General features: G+C 41.7%; 1 protein-coding gene and 1 long non-coding RNA gene across 2 annotated transcripts; both read right to left on the bottom strand.

Annotated features, from left to right (window-relative positions):
• Positions 1-1,976: 1,976 nt before the first annotated feature.
• Positions 1,977-2,729, bottom strand: LOC122403075. The gene is made up of 2 exons (XM_043406371.1): positions 2,217-2,729; positions 1,977-2,109 (listed from the first exon to the last, which is right to left on the bottom strand). The coding sequence occupies exons 1-2, from the start codon at positions 2,727-2,729 to the stop codon at positions 2,056-2,058; spliced, it is 567 nt and encodes a 188-aa protein (XP_043262306.1). The 3' UTR covers positions 1,977-2,055.
• Positions 2,730-3,460: 731 nt separating this feature from the next.
• On the bottom strand, positions 3,461-4,962 carry LOC122403076. Its single transcript, XR_006259585.1, has 3 exons — positions 4,555-4,962; positions 4,281-4,404; positions 3,461-4,213 (listed from the first exon to the last, which is right to left on the bottom strand). It is a non-coding gene; the product is annotated as an uncharacterized LOC122403076 (long non-coding RNA).
• Positions 4,963-14,269: the final 9,307 nt, after the last annotated feature.

Below are 14,269 nucleotides of genomic sequence, written 5' to 3'. Positions count from 1 at the left end.
TATATTTTTAAGTTTATGTCCAAACAGGTTTCAGCTGCGTAAATCTGCGATTTTGGTATTGGGAGCATTTTTTCTGTAACGTTGATCAATGTCTGAAATATCTCGCTTTCATTTTGGGTCATTGATATTGTCTTAAATAGAGTCATATATTTTTTAACTTATTATTTTATTGTATGTGTTATTTTCTACAAAAAAGTACTAACATATTTATATCAGGAGATCATTAGTTTTAATTTAATGACTTAATATTAATATTCAAAAGTCTCCGAAAGTAATAGTTTTTCGACATAAAGATGTTAATACTTTTTCGTAGAGAATAATACATTTAAATGTATATGATTCCGTCTAGTCAGGTGTAGTCACCTGATTGGTAATTTTTACATTGACATCCACCTATTCCGCGCGCCTGAAAAGCGGTCCGTGCGGAGTAAGCAGTACCAATGGGGGTGGAAGGCAAGACAAAGATGATTTTGCAATGACATTGCTGGACATGACCTGGTCAATGGCCATTAGGTTCAGTCTCTGGGCCCTTTGGAAATTGCACAAACAGTGACTAATACACCATCCATGGCAGTGTGTTATATATGCAAAACGAAACCATCGGAAATGAACAATTTAGATGCCATAAGAAATAAACCTGAAGCTGCAAATGCCCTTAACTTGGGATTATCACCTCTACATGCACGAATCAAGTTTATGGAATGCATTCTGCACATTGTATATAACTCATCATTTAAAAGTTGGAGAACAAATATACGCACCAAACCACAACAACTTGAAACTAAAACACAAATACAAGAAAAATTCATAAAAAAAATGGGACTGAAAGTGGATGTTGTAAAACAGGGCATGGGTACCAGCAACGATGGAAACACCTCCAGAAGATTTTTCAGTAACCCAAAATTAACAGCGGAAATAACAGGGGTGGACGAAAATTTAATCCATCGTTTCTCAGTTATATTACAAGCAATAAATAGTAGCCATACAATAGATTCTGAAAAGTTTGGCATTTATTGCAACGAGACTGCCCATTTGTACGTACAGCTGTACAGCTGGTATAATATGCCGAATACAGTACATAAAATACTTTTACATGGGAGCAAAATAATAACAGCTGCTATGTTACCAATAGGAATGCTAACCGAGGAAGCTCAAGAAGCAAGAAATAAAGACTATAGAAAATATCGGTTGAAACACTCAAGAAAATGTTCGCGGATATGCACCAATGAAGATACGATGCACATGCTTCTAGCTTCTTCCGATCCGTACATAAATAGTTTTCGAACAGTGCCAAAGAAAATGATGTTTGAACTCAACAACGATGTGACAGCTTTACTTGCAGAGGACAATGATTAGGTAATTACAAGATAATAACTACATAAATATAACTATTTTTCTTTTTCATATTTAATTTAAAACGTATTTTTTTTTACAAATCAGAAAACTATTTGTTACATTTGCATAAATGTGACTGTTTGCAACGAAAAAAACATTTCTTAATTTCTCGTCTTTTATCACAAATTATTACTTCATTTTGGATCAGTCATTTCATTTTTTGAAATTTTTACTTCAGATTTATAATCAGCGTCCTCAAAAACATGGGAATACCAATTTTTACGCAAATTGAATCTGTCATATTGATGCTATCGTATTTTTTCCTTAATATGGGTAGTTTGAACCACTGTGCGTCGTAGTCATTGATAATTCTCTCGAGTTCATTGGTCTTATTTAGTATGCTTCTGCAATTCCACAATAGAATTCTGAGATGATCCATTATTGTTTTTTATTTTCGATGTTCCTTTATATTGTTTAAGATTTAGAGTGGAGTGTGATTTCGTCACTACGGTTGGTGAGGTTAATAGTTGATTCTTTAGTGTGTCGGTTCTTATAGGATTAGAGGTCGTTGGTGTAGACTTAACCTTGATTGACTCCGTGCGCTTTAAGCTTACAAGTTTTTGGAATTTCAAGTCGCTGGTAGTAGCTCTTTCAACAGGTATGTTCTCTTTATCTTGTTGCTCAGTGTTATTCAGGCTATGGAAGCTAGTTTTGTCTTCGCTACCTTTTATGTTGGGTTTTCCTTGTGACCATGAAGTCTTTGTAGGAAGGGGCCTGCATTGCCCGCCGAAAGATTTGAGGTGAAATTGTTTGTTTAAAGAAATTTCTCTAAGCTGGGGAAAGCTGGTTGCAGTTTCTGGGAATAACGGAGGATTACTTGCCTGTTTAGCGATGTTCTTAGGTTTGAGAGAGCTAAGAAGCTCGTCGACTAGTTCTTTAGCCTCCCAGAAGCCTAGGCTGTCGTAGGCCATGATCTCCTTAATTTTTTTGTTTTTCAGATAAGTGGGGCACGACTGATCAAAGGTTCTGTGATCTCCTTTGCAATGATAACATACGCTCTCTTGGGAGGTGATGGGACACTCATGCCTGTCTTCTGCGGCTTGCTGGCCGCAATCCCTGCATACCCTATAAGCTCTGCAAAATTTAGTGGAGTGACCGTACCTGAGGCAGTTCCAGCAGGTTTTAATCGGTTCTACATAGGTGTGAACCTTGACGTTGTAGAGGCCAAACAGCTTGATGTAATCTGGGATTCTCACACCCTCAAACGTTACCAAGATGGTCTCGGAGGGGGTCCATTCCCATGCTTGGGTTTCGTTGTTGATGGTTTTTCTGTTCATCCGGTGGGCTTTTAGGATTCGGCAGGGCGAGGTGGACTGCTCCATGAACTCCTCCATGGTAACGTCCGTTGGGACACCTCTGACGAGACCTGTTTTTTCAATTTTAAATTTAGGTATGAATGTTTGAAATCCATCCTTGGCTAGTGAATTATTGAGTACAAAGTTATTCGCGAGATCTTTGTTCGGGAATTTGAGTTCGACGCCTGCTGGTCCTCTTGATTTCAGGTCAGTTGCCCCCGCTTTGAGGGAACTCACCGCCCTTGGAATAAAAATGAGGTTGTGCGCTTTCGTGTTTAAAGACCTTTCCTTTGAGATTTTTATTTCCACTGTGGCGGACCCTTGGTGATTTTCAGGGTAGAGGTTAGGTGTAATGCTTGACGTGAGGTCAGTGTTCACTAGGATTTTTTTTTTTTCTTCGTTGGTTGTAGGATCAGCGTCCCTAGGGACTTTACGTTTCAGTGCAGTATGTTGCGTGACCACGCGAACGTAGCCCCAGAAATATAATAATCGATAGGTAAATTAGGAGCGAAATTCAAAAGCGGATGGTTATGCGTGATTGAGAGAATATTGTTAAGGATGCGCGATGCTGGTGGCACGCGTGGGAAAGATCTTGGGTAGAGCTCGAAAACAGGAAGAGGACACCAATTAGCAGACCCCGAAACGAATCGCGAGTTTCTTGTAAGTCACGTAACCTCTTGAAAAGGCCTTGTCCTTTTGTTAGTCTTAGGAGCGTCGATCGACTCCAGAAATGCTGGCGACGCTAAGGAAGTCATAAATTTCCTTCAAGGGTTGTTCCCTCGATCCTCGGAGCAGAGCCTACTTTCTCTTCCCACGTGGGCACCCCGCTGTGTAACGGAAAAGCGCGACTCCACCGAGTTCCCACCACCACCCGAAGACGGAGGGAAAGTTAGACGCCGATTCGCGGGGGCGTGCGTGCATCGGAAGGACGGCCTACCGCTTGGATCTGATGCGTCCTTCACCCTGATTGGACTACGAGGATCTATGGGAGGACTAGGAGGATTTGGCCAACGACTTCGGCGAGGACCTCGGAGGTGACTTCGAAACGCTACGATTTTTCTTATGTCATTGCGTCTCTAACCGGCCTTCGGACCAGTAGAATAAAGTACGAAGTTACCTAACGAAAGAGTTCTCTTGTCTAGTTTTATTAAATTCCCACACTCCGACAAGCAGAGCGGTTCTGCGCTCCACGGGCACCAACCCGCGTTCTTATCTCAAATTCCCCGCTAAAATACGCGACAAAATTGGTGACAGCGGTGGGATTATTTGAAAATATACGCATTAATTTCACAAACGTTTTGAGTGATAAACTTTGCCGGCTTGTGAGTGTGTGTGGTATATACAGTCTGCACTTGTAGAACTGTGATTTTCGTAGACTCGTGAGCTGACGTTGATAAACAGCAGTTTATAATAGTGTAACCAACGCGAAAGTGCAACCTCTCCCCCTTGGGTTTTGCACGGTTTCCCTGAGGGCAAGGGTGGATGCCGGAGACGGGTGGTTTCAGCGGCCGTGCTCGCTAACCCTGAAATCACAAGCACCTGTTGGTATTTAAGTACGTATTGCTGACGATTACGAGTTCGTATCCATACTTTCGACGGACGAGAGGAGGAATCTTCCAAGGAGCCAAGGAGCCAGCGCATTCGGTGAATCAGAGGAATCATCTTCCAGGCAAAGGACCGGTGAGGGCTCACCTGAGGATTGACATTGGGACACCTACACATCGAGTGCGGATTTATGAACTATGGAAGACATCCTAGAGGCGTAACCTTAGTGTATTTCCGGAATATTAGCTGACTTTTATACATCACCTTGTTCGTAAGTTTTGATTTTAAGAGTTTATAATTATAAGGAACTATATCTTACGTGGTAAGCATAGATTAGATTCTTTCAAAATGCCGCCGTACAAGACCGGATTCGTAAAAGCTAGACAAAACCATAGGGCTGGCTTGAGTGGTAGTAGTGCGTGCGAGATGGGAGATTTAGCGATAGAGTTACATGCACCGGGGTCTTCTTCAACTTCTTTACAGTCGAATGAATTGAGCGCAATATCCACGCGAACTCCTACTCGCAGAGCTAATTTATCTCTCCTCGGTAATGAGTCAACTTCTTCAGAGGATTCAGATGCCATGGAAATTACCGAGTTACCTTCTGATGCCACGGAGACTATATTTATGCCATTGACTTTAGCCAATGCTTTGGTTCCGCGCTTTGATGGGAAGTCCTGCTCAATAATTAAATTTGTTAACCAGTGCAAGCTCGCAGACTCACGAGTTAAGCCCGGTAATAGGATTAACTTACTCGTTTTGATCCGTAATAAAATCGAGGGGCATGCGGATCAGCTGATATCTAACAGCGATGAGCCAACTACGTTGGATGAATTGATCAGCTCGTTGAAATCTGCTTTTGCCCGGTCTTTCGATATTGATCGCGTTTATGATGAGTTAAGGAGTCCACGTCAAAAGGATAATGAGAGCATTGATGTTTATGGGGGTAGGGTAAACGAGATTTTAAATAGAGGTACGGAAGCAGCTAAGGAAAGATTCGATACGGAGCAGTTTATAGGTGTCAGGGTTCTATTGAATCGGGCAGCTTTAACGGGTTTTAGGAGAGGGCTGCGTGATAGTAATATTAGGACATTAATGATAAGGGAGAGGGAGGATAATTTAAGGAAAGCCATTGATATTGCGTCTGGGATAGAGAGAGAGTTTGAATATGAGAAACGGATCTCTCAGTCGAAAACCATAGTCAGCAATATGAAAGTATGTGCTGTCAATGTGGACGATCGCAGGTGTTTTGGCTGCAACCAACCGGGTCACTTGCGTAGAGATTGCCCTAAAAATAGAAACACTCGGTTTAATGTACCACCTCGCCAGGAAATCAGGTGTAGTAATTGCAGGAAAACGGGACACACGGAAGACCGGTGTTTTAGAAAGGATATACCACGTAGATTTAACGCATCGCAATCTTCAATGGCAGCAGCCTCCGAGAATTCGCAGCATTTAAACTCGCAGCTGGTTCCGCAAGCAAGCGCAATGCGGAACCAACCCCTGATTGCGCGCGTCGAAACCATCGAACCCACTATCAAATTGGTACGATAGGGACTAACCGATCGCCTGTGATCCGATTGGAGAAAGATCTGTTTCGCAATGGATTTGCTAGCTTCCTCATTGACACCGGTTCTCATTTAAATCTGATTAAACAGGAGAGTTTAGTTTCAAATTTAACAGCTAATACTAATATAGTTTATCACCTTACCGGAATTTGCCCAGGAATGATCCGCACTCACGGCGAAGCCATTATCCCCATTCGTGATATTCCAATTAACTTCCAAGTTGTGGGTAATGATTTTCCTATTGAGCAGGCTGGAATTTTGGGAATCTCGTTCCTCGAAAACCAAGAGGTAACCCTCACCTTCAAGGATAAGTTGCCCAGTGGTTTCCAATTTGGGAAAGGGAAACCTTGCACTTTTTCGTCTTTCGATTTGGCTCCACGTACTAAGACTTTAATTTCTATCCCTGTCAAGAATAGTGATACATCAGGTTATATACGGAAAATAGATGTTGGACCGGGTATTTATGTGGGCGAGGTTTTAGCAAGCCAGGAAAATGGATCCACAAGGATTTACGCAATTAACACTACCACCGAGAAGGTTACTCTTACCATACCTTCTGTGGAATTGGAAGAATTCGATATTAAACCCCCTGCTCCCCGTTCATACCGACCAGGAGGTTCTAACCTTAATCATTCCAGCGCTCATGCACGAAGGTTTGTTCAATTGGTTAAGGCTCTGAATTTGGAAAGTCTTAATGAGGCGGAAAGAGCCAGTATCCTGGAATTAGTTAACGAGTTTCCTTATCAGTTTTACTTACCGACGGATAGGTTAGGCTCTTCTAATATTGCTCAACACAGCATAATTACTACTGATGAGGTACCAATAAATACCAAACAATATAGATTTCCTCCAGTCCATAAAAACGGAATTAAGGAACAGATACATACCTTACTCAAAGACGATATAATTCAGCCTTCTGCATCGCCGTATAATTCTCCTGTGTGGATTGTTCCCAAAAAACCCGACCCTTCTGGGAAACTCCGCTGGCGCATGGTTATAGATTATCGGAAATTAAACGAAAAAACTGTTGGGGACGCTTATCCCCTTCCTAATATTACGGATATTCTGGACCAATTGGGGGGAGCAAAATACTTTAGTACTTTGGACTTGGCTTCCGGCTTCCATCAAATTTCAATTGACCCTGCTTCTAAACCCAAAACTGCTTTTTCCACTCCCAATGGTCATTATGAATTTAGCAGAATGCCATTTGGCCTTAAGAATGCACCTGCCACCTTCCAAAGAGTTATGGATTTGGTATTATCCGGTTTGCAAGGAAGCGACCTTTTCGTGTATATGGATGACATAGTTATCTATGCTAATTCTCTCGAGGAACACGCGCGAAAATTAAAAACCCTTTTGGCGCGTTTACAAAACTCCGGATTGACCCTCCAGCCGGGCAAATGCCGTTTTCTTCAGCGGGAGATAATATATTTGGGACATATACTAACGAGGGAGGGAGTAAAGCCTGATCCCGGAAAGATCAAAGCGGTCAAACAGTTCCCTGTGCCGAAAACGAAGAAGAATATCAAACAGTTTCTAGGTCTCGTAGGATATTATAGGAGATTTATCCAGGGTATGGCTAGGATTGCTAAACCGTTAACGAAACTCCTGAAAAGGAATAGTCCCTTTTGCTGGAGTGACGGGGCTCAGGCTGCCTTTGAAAAGCTGAGGGACATCATTTGTTCGGAGCCATTATTGCAGTTCCCAAATTTTTCGCAACCGTTTCTGGTTACCACCGATGCCTCCGACTATGCTGTAGGAGCTGTTTTGAGTCAGGGGCCTATTGGAAAAGATCTCCCAGTAGCGTACGCTTCCCGGACTTTGAATAGTGCCGAGACTAGATATTCCACTATAGAAAAGGAACTATTAGCTGTTTTGTTTGCTGTACAGCACTTTCGGCCTTACTTGTACGGACAGCAGTTCACGTTAGTTACCGACCATCGTCCATTAGTTTGGCTAAATAATGTAAAGGATCCCACTTCCAAAATTATGAGATGGAGAATCAAATTAAACGAGTACGACTACAACATCGTGTATAAGCCTGGTAGAGTAAATTCCAACGCAGATGCACTGTCGCGCAATCCAACGGTATCCAGTCATGCTTCCAATTCCCAATTGAATTCCTCTGAGACAGACGAAACTCCTAATTCTTGTTCGAGGCGTCTGGAAGAGATACTCGTCTGCGCAGACGAGCCATCGATTGCAGATTCCGACGTGAACGAGAAGAACGACAGATTTCGCGAGTATAATAATGAAGTAATGGTGGCTTCTGTTTTCCTGGCGCGCGGGAAGGCAGAGGTTGGACGGAATGAGGTCAAGGGCGAAATTTTGAGAAATTTTAATGTCAACAAAGATAATACGGATTTTGAGGGATCACTCCAGCTGGACATTGTGGACCAGCTTCCATTCGGACATGGGTTGGACGGCGAGACCGAACCCCCGGCAGCCGCTTCACATTCCGTTGGAAGTGGTCTACGTTCAGTAAAGGTGCCTGCGCTCTGTCCGGCCCTTGAGGAGACATCGCAGGGCCTGCGGTATCTTGAATCGTGGCAGAGACGTGGGGAGTCTGTTAGTTTCCCAGCTTATGCTGTGGGAGAGGCTGACGAGCCGGATAATTTCTCGACTTATGTCGTGGCAGAGGCTGTTGAGCCTGGTAAAATTGCGACCAAGACCGCACGGAGGACCCTCGGTAGAATGACCTCAATAAAATCTAAGGGAAATAAATCAGAGCTTGACGACGATTGCGATAATATGCAGAAAGAAGATAGAATATTAATTACTGATATTTTACATGGACAGACGACACACCTCTCTCTATTTCCCACTATCCTTACCACCAAAGATTATCTGTTCATGCGCAGAGACAATATCATTCACTTCCTACCTCTTGATTGTAGTATAGATTCACAAGTTAGCAAGGATTTGCTATTAAGAAATAGGTTTTCCATCGATCAAGTAAAAAGGTATCGCCCCAATGTTGGGGAAGCTATGACCTTTCCCGAGGGTAAATATTCCATTTTCCATTTATTTTTTAAAGCTACTTCTCAGGAAAATCCGGATCACACCCATATCATTTCTTCATTAAAATCACTCAAACAGCTTATGAGTACCTTGAGCATTAAGACCATCAGCATATCAAGGGACCATAACCATCTCAAACCCATTGAGTGGGAATTCATAGAGGATGTCCTAAAACAGATTTTTAATGATCCCCAGTATATCATTACTGTATGTACTAGTGAGATCGAAATTCCACCTAAACCAAGACGATCTGAAATTATTAGGGAATATCATGAATCTGTGATAGGAGGCCATAAAGGCATGGCTAAGTTATATAGTCGCATTCGGGAACATTTTTATTGGCCAGGGTTGGGAAAGGAAATTAAAGAATTCGTACGCACCTGCTCGATCTGTCAGAGGAACAAAATCCATTCAGCAAAGACTCGGCAGCCAATGCGAATTACTGATACGCCAAAAGTAGCCTTCGAAAAGGTACAGATGGACGTAGTTGGTCCATTACCAATGACCGGAAAGGGCCATCGATACCTTTTAACCCTCCAGGATAATCTGACCAAGTACTCGGATGCCATTCCTTTATCTAATATTGATTCTGTATCTGTAGCAGTCGCTCTCGCCGAACAGTTTATTAGCAGGTTTGGTAGTCCTAGAGCCATTCATACGGATCAGGGTAGTAATTTCATTAGTAAAGTAACGAAAAGTTTTTGCAGGATTTTTAAAATTCGCAGGATTACCTCCACCGCTTTTCATCCTCAATCATTGGGGTCTTTAGAGCGCGCCCACCGTGTTTTCATTGATTATCTAAAACATTATTGCACAAAATCAGATTGGGATGATTGGATCAGATTCGGGATATTTTCCTATAACACCTCTGTGCATGAAGCCACCGGTTTCACTCCCCATGAGCTTGTTTTCGGCGTAAAGGCCATTATTCCCACTGAATTTGCCAAACGGGAAGTTCCACGAACTTTCATTGAATATTTAGATCAGCTTTTCATGAAACTCACTACCACTCAAGCCACAGCTGCAAATAACCTCGAAAAAGCAAAAGAAAGGAGTAAGCAGTATTATGATAAGAATGTTAATCCTCGCCAATTCTGTGTAAACGATGATGTATATTTACTTAAGGAACCCAAAACCTCCAAATTCGACTCGAGCTGGACGGGTCCTTATAAGATTATTCAAATGTACGATGATTTAACGATAGAAATAGCAATATCAGCGAATAAATCTAAGATAGTTCATGCGAACAAGCTTAAACTAGCATGTACAAGACTAGATATTACTGATTCTGGAGATTAATGTTAATATTATGTATGCGTAATCTAAGTTTCATTTTATAAGTGTGGTTATTATGTTATGGGTTATGTTTATTTTAGATCGGATAAGAATTATAACGTTTTTGGATAAATATTTAGTCAAGTTTAGTTAGGGAGCTCTATTAATACTGGACACTAGCTATGCGTTACATTATAATCGATTTAATATTACCTAGTAATAGAATATATCTTGCTACTGTAATGCTGTGGTATAACTATCATTCTTCGACTCGTGCTTCCTGCGGGACAATGGGTGGACCGAGTAGCTCGTTTACCGCGGGGCTGGTGCGGGAAGAGGAGGCGTAGTTATAATCACATAAGTGAAATATGTATTCATTCCATTCTCATATACTTAAGTATTATTATATATTGTTTTCCTTTTAAAAGATGTTTCCATTGGAAACACCTTTTCTATATGGAGGGAGGTGTTGCGTGACCACGCGAACGTAGCCCCAGAAATATAATAATCGATAGGTAAATTAGGAGCGAAATTCAAAAGCGGATGGTTATGCGTGATTGAGAGAATATTGTTAAGGATGCGCGATGCTGGTGGCACGCGTGGGAAAGATCTTGGGTAGAGCTCGAAAACAGGAAGAGGACACCAATTAGCAGACCCCGAAACGAATCGCGAGTTTCTTGTAAGTCACGTAACCTCTTGAAAAGGCCTTGTCCTTTTGTTAGTCTTAGGAGCGTCGATCGACTCCAGAAATGCTGGCGACGCTAAGGAAGTCATAAATTTCCTTCAAGGGTTGTTCCCTCGATCCTCGGAGCAGAGCCTACTTTCTCTTCCCACGTGGGCACCCCGCTGTGTAACGGAAAAGCGCGACTCCACCGAGTTCCCACCACCACCCGAAGACGGAGGGAAAGTTAGACGCCGATTCGCGGGGGCGTGCGTGCATCGGAAGGACGGCCTACCGCTTGGATCTGATGCGTCCTTCACCCTGATTGGACTACGAGGATCTATGGGAGGACTAGGAGGATTTGGCCAACGACTTCGGCGAGGACCTCGGAGGTGACTTCGAAACGCTACGATTTTTCTTATGTCATTGCGTCTCTAACCGGCCTTCGGACCAGTAGAATAAAATACGAAGTTACCTAACGAAAGAGTTCTCTTGTCTAGTTTTATTATTAAATTCCCACACTCCGACAAGCAGAGCGGTTCTGCGCTCCACGGGCACCAACCCGCGTTCTTATCTCAAATTCCCCGCTAAAATACGCGACAAGTACCATGCTTCCGAGGCTCCTCTCCGGGGCCTGCTTTCCCCTCCTTGCCGGCGGGTCGACGTCCATGATGGCGTCGTTTATATGATTTCCCAAGCCCCGAGGGCTTAGGAAAGAAAAACTCCCCTTATCCTGGGTCGACTGTATTCTGTTCCCGATTTATCTTAGAAATACTCCTTACACTTGCCCCCAGGCGTGGCGAGTCCCAAAATGTATTTTTTGGAATTAGTGTAGCCAGGAAACGCAATCACACAATCCGACACGCGTGTACTCTCGTTCACGAAGTTGATGGTTTCACTTGCAAAGCCTTCCTCATTAGGCGCCATCTCGTAGCGACCGCCTGAACTAAATGTGTCACGTGACTTGCTCTGCTATTGCACGTGTAATGGCGGAACTTCGCTTTTAGGAATGCAATTCCGAAATAAGAGATTTTGCTCGCGCTGGTCAGTATTGGAATCGAACAATTTTTTTAGTAACCTAAAAAGACCTCCATTGTATGGCTGTATTTTGTAAATTTTTTTTCTCGACTTTCAATGTTGATATTAATAAATGTGAACACAATCTCGTTCGATACTGACCAGCGCGCGCTGCATTGGACCTTCCTTTTTCGAATAAGACCTCATCCGACCCAAAAGCTGCTCATATAAGAGCAAAATCTCTTATTTTGTAAACTCATATTTCGTATACAGCGCGCTGCACTACCCGTGCCTACCCCCTTAAGACCCGAACGACGGTTAAACTGCCTAAAGAAAAAAGGAAAAGAAACTGTCCGTTTGGTAGGACCGATCAGCTGCCGATCACCGAAAAGTAAATATGCGACAGGCGAACGACCGAGAGAGAGCGAGTGAAACAGAGTGGGAATGAAAATAAAAGCGAGAACAGAATATTAGGTGCGATAACCGCAAAACTCATGTATGTGAGAATGCGAGTGAGTGGCGGGTATATTAGGAGAGGTACATGATGAAAAACGATAGTTTTTGGAGAAACGACCTTTGCGAGACAGCCAGATAATGAGAGTATAAATGAAAGTGCGAGTATAATATTATATATTAGGTGTACAAATGAATAATCCAAATTCTCATAAGCTGTTATGAAATCAAGTTTAAAGTCAATAAATTTTCACGCTCTTTTGTGATCCTATAGTATTGACATATACAGTATTTTCTCTATATAAGCTCGGAACTCGTCCACGATATAGGCAAATATCATATCCCCTCTACTTATCCCCACTGCGTACCGTTAGAACTAAGCACTCGCTGTATCGGCGAGTATGCCTTCCTATGGGCGGTTCCCCAAGATAGCGGCGCGCTTGACGGTCGGTCGTCGAACATTGTCATACGATACGGGCTCAAATTACTAAGGCAACACTAGTGCAATAATACAAATTTTTTATTTTTCCTTTTCTTGTTTTGAAACTTTTAACATGTCTGTGACAGTTTTCTGATTTAACTAAGATCAAGTACAACATAATTTTTATTATTGTTTTTCATAAATTATAATATACATTTGACCTTTCTTTAAAGTGTATCCTCATCTGAAAAAAGGAATTATAATTTAATTGACCTATCATTTATTTGCCGAAATCGTGAGACAACTCAGAGTAAAATAAGTTGGTTAAACAGTTCAAATTCGCAAGTTGTATCTTTTTGAGTCATATCACTATTGCAGTAAACGAGCGATACATACATATATGTACTGAAGTTATGACACGATTTAACTAGTACATATACAATATTAAATCAACAATGAAATTTATCTTTATTTTTGTTCTTCCTTTTTTCGAACTTCATCAACATATTCGTGACAGTTTTCTGATTAAAATGACACCAAATACGATATACAATTTAGGTCCTATTTACTAACGCAATAAGAAATCAAAGGCATGCATCGTTCAAGTGACTCCACGTCGGCTGTATCGAAACACAGGCGATGTTTACGCGAGCCTATACAGAATCAGTATTTCATTCTGCGACCTCTACCAAGAGAGGTAGAAGTCAGAATTAGAACACCGATTTCGTATAGGCTCGCATAAACATCGCCTGTGTTTCGTTACAGCCGACCCGAAGCGAAGGAAGCGATAGCAAATTCGGCGATGCTCGGCCGCTCAGTCCCTCTTTGTCATATGCTCGCTGTTCTTTTTTATACTCGCCGCCTCCAGTAGGCGTCAACAAAGTATCAAGAATCGTTTCTCGTCCACGATACAGCCGAGCGTTGAGCCCCGAGAGCGTCGCTTCTATAGAGACAATACTGTAGCTAGTTAAAACAAAAGTTAGTTTGGCGAAAAGCCTAACATAACCTTCAAAAGTATTCAATTCAGTAAAGTCGAAAATGGTAACAGATAATGTGCATATCTGACACTGCATTCTTTACGAATTCCAACAAGGGAAAAATTTTTGTTCAAGCGGTTTAAAAGCGGTTCTCAAATTTCAAAAATGTATTGCGGGGAAAAAATATACTTTTCCGTCTTATACTTACTTCGTTAAATAGTACAAGTTTTACTCGTAACATTTTTTTCTATGCTTCTAAATAACGAAGATAGTGAATTTTTAGAGAGTTTTTACGTTTTTCATTTTATATTTTAAAATCAAAATATTTTGAAACGATATAGGTGTATATCAAGATTATAGTTTCTTAATAATTTAATATTACAATTACTTCATAGGGACAAAATAATTTATGTAAACGCGTGCGAAATAGTATTCAATGTCTATATTTTCCTACAGGTAGCTGTTGTATAGTAGGGTGGACCTTATTTTTCGATTTTCAAATTTGTTTTGGGACACCCCCTGAAATTGTGACAATACATGAAAACCTAACCTATGCAAAATCTGAAATTGATCGGACCACGGGAAAACGTGGGGCATCGCAGTTGAAAATTTTGTATTTTCTTAACCCGTTTTTCTCCATT

This window comes from Colletes gigas, unplaced genomic scaffold (assembly GCF_013123115.1).
Source record: "Colletes gigas isolate AHSC1104 unplaced genomic scaffold, ASM1312311v1 Colletes_gigas_Sc00043, whole genome shotgun sequence".
In the NCBI taxonomy this organism is placed as follows: domain Eukaryota; kingdom Metazoa; phylum Arthropoda; class Insecta; order Hymenoptera; family Colletidae; genus Colletes; species Colletes gigas.
This window is presented reverse-complemented; position numbering and strand designations above follow the sequence as displayed.

Excerpts from the sequence above, each read along its gene's own strand:
- LOC122403075 (XM_043406371.1), bottom strand. The coding sequence starts at position 2,729 with ATGGAGGAGTTCATGGAGCAGTCCACCTCGCCCTGCCGAATCCTAAAA. Across the intron at positions 2,110-2,216 it reads CTAAGAACATCGCTAAACAG|GCCCCTTCCTACAAAGACTT; the intron begins GCAAGTAATCCT and ends CGGGCAATGCAG.